The 13,574-nt window shown below is 44.3% G+C and overlaps 1 protein-coding gene across 6 annotated transcripts in view; it reads left to right on the top strand.

Annotated features, from left to right (window-relative positions):
* Window positions 1-13,574, top strand: part of SEMA5B (semaphorin 5B) — a 354,318-nt gene that overhangs the window by 193,471 nt on the left and 147,273 nt on the right. For all 6 annotated transcript variants that reach the window (XM_007071886.4, XM_037912502.2, XM_043525271.1 and 3 more), the window contains one exon: window positions 5,936-6,035. In XM_007071886.4, coding sequence (XP_007071948.2) covers window positions 5,936-6,035 — 100 coding nt within the window. The remainder of the gene's footprint in view (window positions 1-5,935; window positions 6,036-13,574) is intronic.

Below are 13,574 nucleotides of genomic sequence, written 5' to 3'. Positions count from 1 at the left end.
ATAGCTTGAAGTGGGCTGAGTTACAGGAGGTTGCACACCCAGCTAAGTAAATTAGAGGCCTCAAAGATGGGTCTGTTGCTGGGGAGGAGGCGTCATCACTGTATTCAGCCTGAGACCTGAACCTTTGTTACAAGGAAATCTGTTGGTCAGCGGTGGGATCCAGTGCAATCCAAGACCATTCAGAACTGACCGTTCCCAACAGAGAGGCCAGTGGCTGACTGGACATGAAGAGTGAACTAAAGGTGGTCCCTCCCTGTCAGAGTTGAGACACATTACAAGGGTGCGTGTGAGATACTTTCATGGCCATTGCCTTAACTGTACCTATTCTATGGATAAACAAATGTCAAGGCTGTCAAATAGGCGCACCTTCCATGGAGGCTAAATTGACATGCACACAACTCAGGCACCAGGAAAAATACCCATTCTGTGTTTTGTGACATGCAGCCAGTGAAGCCAGTTCAAGTCTTTTTAGGAGGGCGTCTTGAGACACTTAGGAAACCACTCCATGTGTGGTCAGGTTAGCCCTGTACAAAAGTGGGTTTGAGTGTTGGCAGAGCAGGTATTTATTTATGCCACTGGGTTTGGCAGGCGCCTAGGAGAATAGAATGTTTTGCTCCATTATGCAGGCCTTTACTGTTGAATCAGCTTTATTTTATGGGAACTTTATATAATATAAATCTGTAGTCTGAAGGCTAATTAATGGAGTTTCTGCTTTGGGTTTGTTTCTGGAGTCGGGTCCTGGGGGATTCCTTCCCATTAATTTCCAATCTTGCCTATTTCAGTATGTTTTTGTTCTATCTTTTATGTGTTCCAGTGCTACCCTCTCATTTCTAACAGGGAATAAATGGGTCCAGTGATGGTGGATTACAGTGGCATACCTCTAATAGGAATATTACTTATCACCTAGAGAGGGTTTTGCATTTTCCAGATGCAGGTATTTAACACCTTGATCCTTACACGGTGTGCAGCAGGTTGCACGAGACTGTTGCACTCCACTGCAGGTGGAGGCTCTATGTGGGCACAAGTGAAATTAAACTGTAGGTGGAATCCTTTATGCAGAGATGTCTCAAGCCCTCTGCTTTCCTGCTTCTTTACTCATAAACATGCAAGGTGTGAATGGGATGGAGAAAGGGGATTTTGGAGGAGACACGGGATTAAGTGTGATCATAACGAGGCTTATGAGACAATTTCCACATTTAGAGCTTGATCCAAAGCCCACCAAACTTAATGGAAAAAATCCCGCTGGCTTCAGCGGCCTTTAGATCCAGCCCTTTCACCACATCCTGTTTACATGCAGGTGATTAATGCACAATGAAGTGCTAGCAGGATCAGTGGCTAACCTCCCAAATGGCATTGTGCCTGACCCCAGCCTAAAAAATGCAACAAATTCCTTGTCTTTTCTCCCCACCTTTGTGCATGCGTGGAGGACTGATGTTTTTTATGAAGGCCCTGGGTCTTTGCAGCCATGTTTGTGAACCAGCTTGGCCCGCAAATAGGCCAGCAAAAGTTCAGGGGCTCTCGATCACATTGCAGACCGTGGGCTGTATTTGAAACAATTACACTTTGGGGTACTAACGTGGAGAAAGCGACAACGTGGCTCTTTAACCCCCTGGAAATAGAAACATGAAGCACAAAGGACGCCTTGATGAGCAGATTGCCGTTAAGTCATTTGTTTCCTAGATTTCCTGCCCCTGCTGCTGACATGCCGAGCCAGAGCGTTGGGTTTTAATTTTTCATAGTGTTTTTAAACAGATAAATTTGCAAAGGTAAACATGCCTCGGCACTGAGGGCTTCCAGCCAAATGAAAAAGTCAGCTCTGAAAAATCAGCTCTTGGAGAAAGGTCAAATGCAAGCAAACTCTAGAGTTCATTGGGTCCATATGTGTAAACTTCTGCTAAGGTGGGACAGGCCCAGCCAAACACTTACTCTCACAGAAGTGAGGCTCATTTTAAAATAAAAGCATTGAGCTGCCCTTAGGGATGCCTGTGGTCTGAGTGACAGGATTTAATGTGTCGAATGAAAAAGACCTACATCCTCTCTCTCGCAGCTTGGATTTCCATTCCACTTTATCCATTCACTGTAATAGAAAAGAGGGTTGGGGAGGATAATGTGCCGTTTGGCATTAATTCCCATCACTTGCAGTTAGATAGTCTTAGCTGGGAACCACGCTGAGCTTAATAATCTCCAGCGACATGCCTATAAAAGCTTAATTTTGCTATGAAGGTTCATTCCTTTCAGCCTTTAATTTAATAATCAGGAAAGGTTTCTTTATAAGTTGTGCCACCTGCAGTAGTAAATAGAAAGCGGGACAGTGCCTGTTACTTCATAGGCTTGCTTGATGTTTAAACTGTCTGCAGCAAGAACTGAGCCACTGACAGCTTTTTCATTAGGATTGTTGTTTTTTTACCTGTGATTTGTCAGAGCTTGCTATCAAAAGGAAGAGCTGAGGACTGGGCCTCTCTGTAGTGAGGAGATTTCATTTAGAACAGCAGATGAGGAAATCCTCTTCTTGCCAGTGAATTATAATAGTGGGCTGGTTTGGGGGGAGGGGGAAATAGTTGGTAGGAGAGAAGGAAAACAGAGAAATTATGGCATAAAAGTTGGATCCTTAAAAGGTTCTATGGTTATGTGCTGACCTTCCCTTCCTCCACCTTAGACAGTGTTTGACCTCCTGCATTAGACAACATGAATGCGCTGGTTCACCTGCCTGGAAAGGTGTTATTCTTCCAGCTTCTGCTGCTTGGCTCAGAAATGTTTCTGCAGCTAAAGAGCTACAGGAAGAAAAGTTGGAGCTGCATTAGTGAGGACGTCGCCAGAGGTGAAAGCATCACGCCTCCCTGGTGCTAGCAGACCATTAAAGGTCTCAGAGGACCGCTCAGTAGGTGGAAGTGCTTGAAGATTAGGCTTGCTGAATTATTCCGTACCTCACACCTTTGTATTGAATAGCAGAGGAGGGTACGTGCATTCCATGTGCCAGGTTAGTGTGATATGAATGCTTGTTTGCGAAGATTAAGGGCCCGATCCTGAGCAGTGCAGGAAACCCATGACTCCCACTGAAAAGCCCTGAGGCAGGATGTTTAAATCCATTGCCATAAGGGGCCTGACTCAGCACTGAGTCAGAGCCCCAGGCCACGGTTCAGTGCACAGTTGATCACAGTGGGTGGAGATCGCTCACTCAGGAGCAATTCAGGCGTGGGTGAGAGACATGAGAACATCCCGGGGAATGTGGAAGCTTGGAAGAAAGAGTCTGTCTGGGAAAGGGCAGGGCAAGCTAAGGGGACATGGGAGACAAGGTGAAGAGTGTCCAGGGTGCTTCTCAAGGTTTTGGTGGCTCCAGGTCTCATTTAGCCTTCATCTATCCCTCCTGATTGCTGGAATGAGAAGGGCTTGGGGTTAACCAGCAGATACCCAGCCGTTTGTTTGTTATAATACCTTGCACTTCTGAAGCCCCTTCAAAGCATGCCAAGACCTGAAAGTGCTTTGCAAACAGTGCACACCCTGTGACTCGGAAGCCTTATGACTCCCTGTGTAGAGATGGGGGAACTGAGGTACAAAGAATCATAGAAGGTTAGGGTTGGAAGGGACCTCAGGAGGTCATCTAGTCCAACCCCCTGCTCAAAGCAGGACCAATCTCCAATTTTTGCCCCAGATCCCTAAATGGCCCCCTCAAGGATTGAACTCACAACCCTGGGTTTAGCAGGCCAATGCTCAAACCACTGAGCTATCTCTCCCCCCATAACATTAAGACCGAAATTTTCAAACATGGATTCCTAAAGTGAGGCACCTAAACCCATACTTAACATATAAATTAAATGTGCGGATTTTAAAAGCTCTAGTGGGCTGATTTTGAATCTATTATGTCATGCAGAACATAACAGCATGATCACAGGTGGGTGGGTAGAAAGGATCACTGCTCCATGGATTGGCATGTACATAGAAGGCATTAACTTTCACTTTGAAATCTCTTACTGTGCTGGATCGTAATTATCCTTCTGAGCTTCCAGCTTCATCTGGCCAAAACTTGGGGGGGGGGGGGTTTCGGTTAACAAGATATTTCAGTATTTTGGAATTTGCTTTCAAAGTGCAAATTTTAACAGACGATCTTGCAAACCAAAGACCCTGGAAAATTTGGTTTGAGAACACTGAAAACATGTTCCTGAAAGGGGATAAGTGAAATTGACATTCTTGTCAGTGTCACATATGCTATTCATTGAATAATGGTTGCTATTCCAGCCAGGGCTCTCTGCTGCAGAACTGTGGACCCTGGAACACTGGCAGCTTTCCAATGGTAGCCTACTTGTGTTTTGACTAAAGTTGTCAGATTTGTAATAGATTCAGCAAAACATCTTGCTTCAAAGAATTCATCAGAAAATTTCTGATCAGCCCTACTGTCAGCACCATAGGTGCCAACTCCATGGGTGCTCTGGGGCTGGAGCACCCATGGGGAAAAAAATTGTGGGTGCTCAGCACCCACCGGCTATCCTGCCGATCAGCGTCTCCCCCTCCCTCCCAGTGCCTCCCGCCTGCCATGATCAGCTGTTCAGCCGTGCAGGAGGTGCTGGGGGGAGGGGGTGGAGTGAGGGGAGGGGTTGGAGAAGGGGCAGGGTGGGGTCTTGGGGGAAAGGATGAAGTGGGGGCGGGGCTTGGAGTGGACCAGGGAGGTCGAGTACCCCCTGGGAAATCTCAAAGTCGGTGCCTATGATCAGCACCGAATGGGAGCACAGTTTTTGGCCCTCTGGTCATAAAAGGGCTAGAGAGATAGTGGTATGGTTCTTATTTTTGCCTCTGCTACCCTGGATGTTTAAACTTATTCAAATTAGAAATAAGGCATACGTTTTTAACAGTGAAGGTGATTAACCACTGCAACAAACTAACCAAGGAATTGGTGGATACTCCATGTCTTGCTATCTTCAGATCAAGACGGGATGCCTTTCTGGAAGATATGCTTTAGTCAAACACAAGTTATTGGGCTCAGTACAGAGGTAACAGGGTGAAGTTCTATGGCCTGCATTATACAGGACGTCAAAGTAAATGATCTAATGGTTCCTTCTGGCCTTAAAAATCTATAAATGCCTTAGCATTACTTCTAGGAACTGCCGTGGACCTGGACTCCTTTTTTTTTTTTTTTAAAGGCTTTTTTTTATTATATCACAAACATTTTCCCCTGGAACTTTCAATAGGTGTTAGTGTGTTAACTGTCGTGACTCTCATGGGCCTCCTATTGACTTCAGTGGGACTTCTGCCCATCTGAGGATGCCCAGTTCTGTTGCTTAGCATCTAACTTTTGTGTGTTTACAATTTGAGGAAGTGCCTAGCATGGCAAATCCAAGCTAGATAAATAAGGTACATGTATTGTATAGGGCCATATTCAAGCCCGGTGAAGAATTCTGTCTGGGCACTGTATGGCCCTCATCACTCCTGTAGACGTAGGGAAGTTCCATCCTCATTTCACTGATGGGGAAACTCCAGTACAGGGTAGAATAAATGACTTGCCTAAGGTCACACAGAAAGTACGTGATGGAGCTAGGAATTGGACCCAGGTCTCTTGAGTACCAGTCTAGTGTCCTAACCACTAGACCAGCCTTTTTACCCTGAATGGCGCTTCAGTGAGATTGCACCACTAGCACCAGTTCTGAATTTGGCACATAGACTTTAAAATAAATTAATAAACCAAGCCACCATGATGTCTGTTCAGAGTTCACGCTGACACTCAGTCTTTGGGCATCGTGGATGTGAAAATAACTGCTGAGACAACCTCCCATTATTATGCAGCTTTTGCAGATTCTGCTCAGAGTAAACAGAAGCACTTTAAATAGATTATTAATTATCCTTCCTCTGACAGATACTCAGTAGGAAAACCATTAGTGAATGTCCGGGTGAACTCTGTGTTTCTGGAGCAGTGTCATTGTTTTCTGCTTTTTCATTTTGTTTGCAGATCTGAAGCCCTGGGTGTCGAATTTCACCTATCCAGGTGTACATGACTTTTCTCAGCTCGCACTGGATGCCAACAGGAATCAGCTCGTTGTGGGAGCAAGGTAAAGATAATCTTGTAATTAGACCAGGATTGCTATTCATGCTCTTTCCCTGCAGGTTACTGGCTTCAGGGGAGATTATATATTTCTCTCTCTCTCTCTCAAAGAAAGGGCTGTAATTATGTAGGGGTTTTAGAATCTCAATAAAATTGCAAAGAGTCGAAATCACGACTATTTTTTTAAACCATCTGAAATGCAATTAAAATGAAACAGGAAGCTGCTATCTCCCAGAGAATAACAGATGTTAGAAAAGTTCTAGTAGGCCAGTGTAGTCTATCGATCTGCCAGTGCAGGATTGAGACCTATGGTTTATTTATCGGTGGTTTGTCTAGTCAAGTTTTCCAGCTACACCATTTTCATTATTGAAAAGGCTCCCATCTCTCTGCAATGCCATAACTGGGACAATTGTCTTTACTTTCAACTCTTTCCCCCCATTATTAGCATTCAAATTTAACATTGCTGTGCAGCGTTCCTTGTGGATGTTTTGCTTTTAACTAAGAATATATTTGCACAACCAGAAAATCTGAAACCTAAGAGTAATAGGTAACAAATCGGTGGCAGCATCTTGCAGATTGGTGTCACATAATGAGATATGCATATCTGTGTTAAAAGTAATTCCAGACAAAAGCGTTGCAGCGGTGAAACTGCCAGGGAAGAGGTTATTCCAAATACTGGAGCAAAGAATAGGCAGATTGGAACACTGTGTTCTTCTGCCAGAGTTATACAGATGGTGAATGGATTGGGCAGAACAGCCTGAATTAGCTGCTCAAAAATAAATGGTTTTATGAAGGAGATGCCCATTCATTGAATTAGGAAATTTAGGTTAAGAGATGCATGTAGTGTTTGTAGATGGCTGAGGTGAAAAGTTAGAGCGGTAAATTAAAAGCAACAGTCTGAACCTTCAGTGTCTGCATGCGATGGCCCTGCTGCCTTTTGGTCCAGAAGGCGTAACCTGGGGAAAGGTATAAAGGGCTTTGTGGGGGACATGTACTGCCCTACCAGGTATGTGACGGAGATATTTGAGATGTGCTAGCTCAGGGTTATCTCGTTACCTATTGGGCAGTGGCAGGAGCAGCTAAGGAGAGTTGACTGTAAAGACCCAACTCAGACTAAAGCCAACATTTGCACTGTACAAGAACTTGCTGACTAGGAGAAAATAAAAGCTTAAAAGGGGGATAGTTGAGACCCCGTGAGACAGTCTGCACGGCTACAAACTGAAGTGAAGCAGCTTGGCTGAAAGAAGGATGGTGCCCAGACAAATGGAGTCACACAGAACGACTGGGAAACCCGAAGAGAAACCTATAACTTCCCCGAGAAGGAAGCTGCAGGGAATGTCAGATCTGGGGAGATAGCCTCCTGGAACTGTGGAGGTGAGAAGCATCTATAAGGGGACAGTCGTTTTCCAGCAAGTTGAGGTGCTGCTATGGAAAAGCAGCCAGAAAGCATCATTACAAGAAGTCTCCATTGTTCAGCCTGCCCAGGGGACCGCCAGCTCCAGGAGGAGCTATAAAATGTCTGTCCCACGTGGAATTCACATGGGCTCTGAAGCGCAGAAGTTGTTTCCATAAACAGGCATTGCAGAGAAGGCCATTGGTGGTAAGGAAGTTACTGAGCCCCGTTACAGGGCTGTACACTGGCAGTCAGAGAGGGCCTGCGTTTTGTGAGACTGTTGGCCACTGTGATAGGTCTGATGCCCTTCGTTTGATCTAGGACTGTGCAGCTGCCAGTGATGGAGGCCTGTGTGCTTTGTAGGGGAGTGATTAAGAGCTGTACTGAATATGCCTATTAGTGTTTGGCAAAGAGGCAGCTCAATGTGTTAAGGGAAGGTAGACCAGGACATGATTTAGAAATGCTTATTCTGGATCAGGTCAAAAGAACTGCTTCTGAGTATCAAAGGGGAGAGGATATGTATTAAAAAACCCTCCTTTGGCTTTGGAGGGGTCAGATCACTGGTAAACAGGTGGCGTGGCACCGGGTACCCCCAGTGCCAGCAAACACTGACCACAGGGCCTTGGTAAAGTGTGAACAAGAAAAATATTCTGTACTAGCTAAGCTGAAGGCCTGGAGACTGGATGGACAGGACTGAGGCCCTAGAAGAGTTACCTAAATTCCAACCTTGCAGAAATATGTGGAATTGCAAATAAGCTCTGGGATCCTTAGCCTGAAGGTCTGGCACCCTGAGTTGATTGAAACTCTCTGGAGAGCCCTGGAGCCTGGTAGCAGCTTAGTACCTCAGATGGCATCATCTGAGCAGACTGAGCAGGCTGAAAATAGGCTTTTACCTGCATAGCTGGCAGAAAGTTCCAAACAGTGCTGTCAAACCTGTGCCATTTGGGAAACATCACTTCCAGCCCCAGGGCATCTTCAGTTGTATCCAGAGTGTGGCTGCCACTGAACCATAAAATGAACAAGTGCTACCAGATTATGTTGCATGGGCAGAAATTCATTACAAACCAGGAAGCTGGGACTGTGGCAAAGTCCTGGTTCGGGAGTTTATATGCACGTTTTGCACACCTGGGAAGATACAGAATGTCAGATCATAAGTATTGGAGTCTGTCTAAGCTACTTCACATTACCATAGTATCTGGGTAACTCAAGATCTCTTATCCTTGGAATCCCCTTTTGAGATAGGGGGCTGCTATTATCCCATTTTTTAGATGGAGAATTGAGGCACAGAGAGACTAAGTGACTTGTCCAAGGTCACAGAGGAAGTCTGTGGCAGAGCAGGGTCTTGAACCAGACCTTCAGAGTTCTAATCTCGTATTTTAACCACTGGTCCATCCTTGTCAAAGATGCTGAGCAGCCACAGATCTCACTGACTTCAGCTGGAGTTGTGGGTGCTCAGCAGCTCTGAAAATCAGGTGTGTGTGCCCACGTAGAAATTAAAACACAAAAAACTTGTTATCGCCCACAATCTGATGGGTACATTGAGAGACTGAATAGCACTTCGTCTGTCAAGTTAGCAATAGGGACAAGATGTGCAGTCCTTAGTTCACCTCTGAATCTGATCCAGTATTTTTCTGAGAGAGTGACTGAGATAAGTTTCAGAGTAGCAGCTGTGTTAGTCTGTATTCGCAAAAAGAAAAGGAGTACTTGTGGCACCTTAGAGACTAACCAATTTATTTGAGCATAAGCTTTCGTGAGCTACAGCTCACTTCATCGGATGCATGAAGTGAGCTGTAGCTCACGAAAGCTTATGCTCAAATAAATTTGTTAGTCTCTAAGGTGTCACAAGTACTCCTTTTCTTTTTGACTGAGATAAGTTACTGCCATTTGTTATGATGGCTTATATTCAGATCACTCAGCCCCCTACCGGCTTTGCCCCCTACCAAGTCATCTGTGGCTGAGAAATTACTTTGCTAGTTGAAGTATTCATGGGTCTGTGATCATGAGAGTGTGTCTGATTATATCACTTGTAGGAGGGTATCTGAAATCTGTTGCAGAAGCTGGAAGGAAACTCAGAAAAAAAATAACCTCCCCTCTTACCATATTAAGTTTCTTGAGGGACAAAAGAAATGGTCTGATTTAAAAGCCGCATCGTAGTGTTAGAAAATAAACAAGTCTGGTAATGTGAGAAAGAAGGACCCTCCTTCAAAATGTACAGAGAAATTCAAAAGGCCATTGAAATTTTTTTAAAGAAACTGCCTGATCTTCTGTATGAGAGAGAAGAAGGCAAAGGGTGAGAAATGTATGAGTAGACATTACTGCCAGTTTAAACCTTAATTAGGGGTGCACAGAGTTTCTTTACACGGGGAACAAATGTGATTTAAAGTGCAGGTTTTAACCCATAGAGCTTTACATGGATTGATCCTCAGGTAGTTCAGAGGTAGATTTATCTCTCATATTAGAGAGACAAGGTGAGTGAGGTAATATCTTCTATAGGACCAACTTCGGTTGGAGAAAGACACAAGCTTTTGAGATATGTGGGCTTCCCTCTCATAAGGTACTTTGCTAGCTGGAATTTGCTCAGGCACTTCCGATAGCAGCTCCTAGGTTACATATGAAGGTGCTAGAGACCATCCAGGTGAGAGGACCCAAGAGCTGGAATTTGCTGACTTCACATCATGCTCCAAGTCTTAGCAGTCTCTTCAGCTATCTGTTGAGGAGATGGAGATGGAAGAAAAAAAATTTAATTTGTGGCTTCTGGAATCTTTGAACATTGGTCCAGTTTGCTCACTGTATAATTTTTTTCTGTGTAAAGTTTGTACATTTACCTAGCATTCAGCATGGGCATTTTGATTACTTCAGAATAAATAGAACATAGAATCAAACGAACAGACTTAGGTTGCTGGTGCTGGCCAGTGCACACAAGCCGTTGCTGCTGTAATTGAACAAATAAGAGGTGTTGTTCCAGGAGTTGAAGCTGTGACAATGGGCATTTTAACCTATTTTTCCTTTTGTTAGCAATGGACACAAATGTTCCTCAATTATAATTTCAGGGTGGCACCATCTGCATTTCTGCCAAATAGCCTGTTTAATCAGGTACCTAATCTTATAACCTCCCATCACCATGGTATCCACACATGAGGGTCTCAGTTAACTCAAGACATAGTCTCACAGACAGCGCTGTGTGAAAGACCATCGCAGCACAATGTGGATTCTATGAAAATCATCCTAACCTCACAAATGAGGGCTAGACTGCAAATGTGCCTTGCACATCAGATAAAATGAATGTCAGTGATACCCCATCACAAAATAAATCACCCGTGAGAGATACTTGCTTCTAATAGCCCATACAGGATAATTAAGTTAAAAAAATATGTTCCAGAGACTTGGGTACAAGCAAACACAAGGTCATGATGTTTTTCTGAAAGCTCTAGAGCAGTGGTTTTCAACCTGAGGGTCCACAGACTATGTCTAAGGGGTCTGCGAAAGGTGACTATGAAAATAAAGTTTCAGAACCTAGAAAAGACATTCTGTTTTTTTGATCAAAGTATGCGAATACTCCCACCTACAAGTCAAAACCCAGAAGTCCACAGTTTAATGCCCTGTCTCACACTGCGTCAAATGCTGTGCCAACCCTGTGCAACATTTAATATTGAATTTTGTTCAGTCAGTTTTCAGTCTAAGACTTCTATGATAGGGGTCTGTGGACCACAGGTTAAATTTCCAAAGGGGTCCGCACCTCCATTCAAAATTTTTTAGGGGTCCACGAATGAAAAAAGATTGAAAACCACTGCTTTAGAGAGGTTGCTTTCTAATGCACTCCTCTCAGGACCACTGCATGGTGCTGCAGAGCAGGTTTTAACCTTGTGTTAATGGAGTTGTTACCTTTGGCTGTGGTGCAAGGTTTGTGATATAGCAGTTTTGTATGGATAGTTCGACCTAAAGTGATTCTTTCTCCGTCTGCTTAAGAGTTAAACATAAAGTTTCTGTGGAGTTCAAAGGGCATAAGGAACTCAACAGGAGCAGAGAAAGGGGTTTGGTCAGCAGTGAACTGGCATCACCAGCCCCGCATGCCTTCATCTGCATATAGAGAATGTAGAGATCATCTGGAGTTTGAGGGGAAAACAGAAAAAGTGAAATAAGGACATTTGGGCTAAGTGATGATGTTTAAGGAGGTGGGAGGGACTACCAATACAGATGTGAATGATGTAAACACCTAAAAGGAATTATTTAAGATGGCACAACAGAGTGTAACTAAAAGTAATAGGGTGATAGTAAGAAAGACTTGCTGACAGTGAGATGCATTAGAATGTGGAATAGTCTCCGTAGGAAAGTAGTCAAACCCCTATAGTTTGAGATTAATACAGCTTGCGTGGGCAATGCGTGGGAGAATATAGTGACCTGTCAGAGGGATGGACTAGATAACCTAATAACCAGATTTCAGAGTAATAGCCGTGTTAGTCTGTATTCGCAAAAAGAAAAGGAATACTTGTGGCACCTTAGAGACTAACCAATTTATTTGAGCATAAGCTTTCGTGAGCTACAGCTCACTTCATCGGATGCATGCTCAAATAAATTGGTTAGTCTCTAAGGTGCCACAAGTACTCCTTTTCTTTTTGCTAATAACCAGAGCTGGTCAGGGGAAAGTATCATGGAAGTTTTTGTGTCCCCCCATCCCCCCCGCCAAATATGAGATTTTGGGAAAAAAAATTCAGCCAGCTCTGTAGTTGTATGAAAAAGAGGGTGGAAATTCCATTAACAATTTCATTGAAATGTTCCCTATTTTGTTTTTAATTCATTGCTACTGCTAAGGCATATCCACACCGAATTTCCGTGCTGTTATGATTTCTCGGAATATCATTTTTGTCCTTGTATTTTTGTTCAGAACTGGCATGCACACCATTACCTTCTATTAGACAGAACCAGAACTGCTCAACTGCATGTTATAAGCCCTATACTGCTTCAGCTGATGGCAATTCTCCCATGGCTGGTCAGGGGCCTGTGTTTTTGGAGTCAGAAGAATCTGAGTTTCACCTTCACTGCCAGTGTGAGGGACCAAATGGCCATGATGAGTGGCACAGTGACAAACATGAAGTCCTAGTGGGCTTCTTTCTTAAGTGGGACAGCTGATTAATCGGAATGATATGCTGCCTCCAAAACAATCCCAACTAAGAGAACTCTACAGTAGCTCTGCCTAGATTCATCACAGAGAAACATTACTAAGGGAAAAGCAGTTGCTTATAGAGTAACTGCAACATATTACTGTGTGCCATTTAGTACAGTTCTCTGCGGAGCGACTATTGATTTTTAAGAAAGAATGATGTTCCAGACAAGTTTTTCTTCAATAGAAACAAAATTACTGGCCGATGAGATTACAAGCTGCAAGGGAGATGTTGGCAGATCAACTTTTCTCCAGCATCCATATGCTGGGCCCTGTAAATGAATCAGTAGAGTAGTGTTTGCATCACTTGATGGAGCAGGCATGTAATCAACCCCTTCTGAGTAAGAAGCCTGGAATCATCTGTCAGTGCCCTAGGCTTCTTCAGATGACAACTTCAGAGGATTACATAGCCCTCTTAGAAATTCAAACCACATTTGGGCATCAGTGGGGGTATTGTGGGCCAGTTTAGCATGAGATTTGACAGTCAGGACACATAGATATTGATTCTGATTCTATTGCTGCCTTGCTGTGTGCTCTTGGGCAGGTCATTAACCTTTCTGTGGCTCCTTTTCTCCCATCTGCAAAAGGGGGTTGTGAAACATGACTAAGTTATGTTTGTCATGTGCTATAGAAGTACAAAATATTCTTTAGGCCTATAGCTCCGCAGTGTAAGGGACTAGGGCATAGCCAGTCTGGCTTAGCAGTCACAGCTGTCATTGAGCAGGAGTTGGAGGAATCGCAAGAGCCAGGGCCTGTAAGCAAGTATCAGGGTCAGAGCCAGGCTGGGCTTGGAGACTGGAGATCAGCGGCAGTACCAGGCTGGAATCAGGAGGCAAGAGTCAGGGTCAGAGTCAGGCTGGAGTTGGAGACCGGAGATCAGGAGATCCAGCAAAGTCTGGCATTGCAGCAGGCTGAAATCTATGTGGCTGCCCAGACAACTTCCTGGGGTTCAATAGGACGCTTGGCCAGTCAGAGGGCCATAAGGTACCATCACT

Source organism: Chelonia mydas, chromosome 11, assembly GCF_015237465.2.
Source record: "Chelonia mydas isolate rCheMyd1 chromosome 11, rCheMyd1.pri.v2, whole genome shotgun sequence".
Classification (NCBI taxonomy): domain Eukaryota; kingdom Metazoa; phylum Chordata; order Testudines; family Cheloniidae; genus Chelonia; species Chelonia mydas.
The sequence above is the reverse complement of the archived record's forward strand: the minus strand, read 5'-3'. Positions and strand labels throughout refer to the sequence as shown.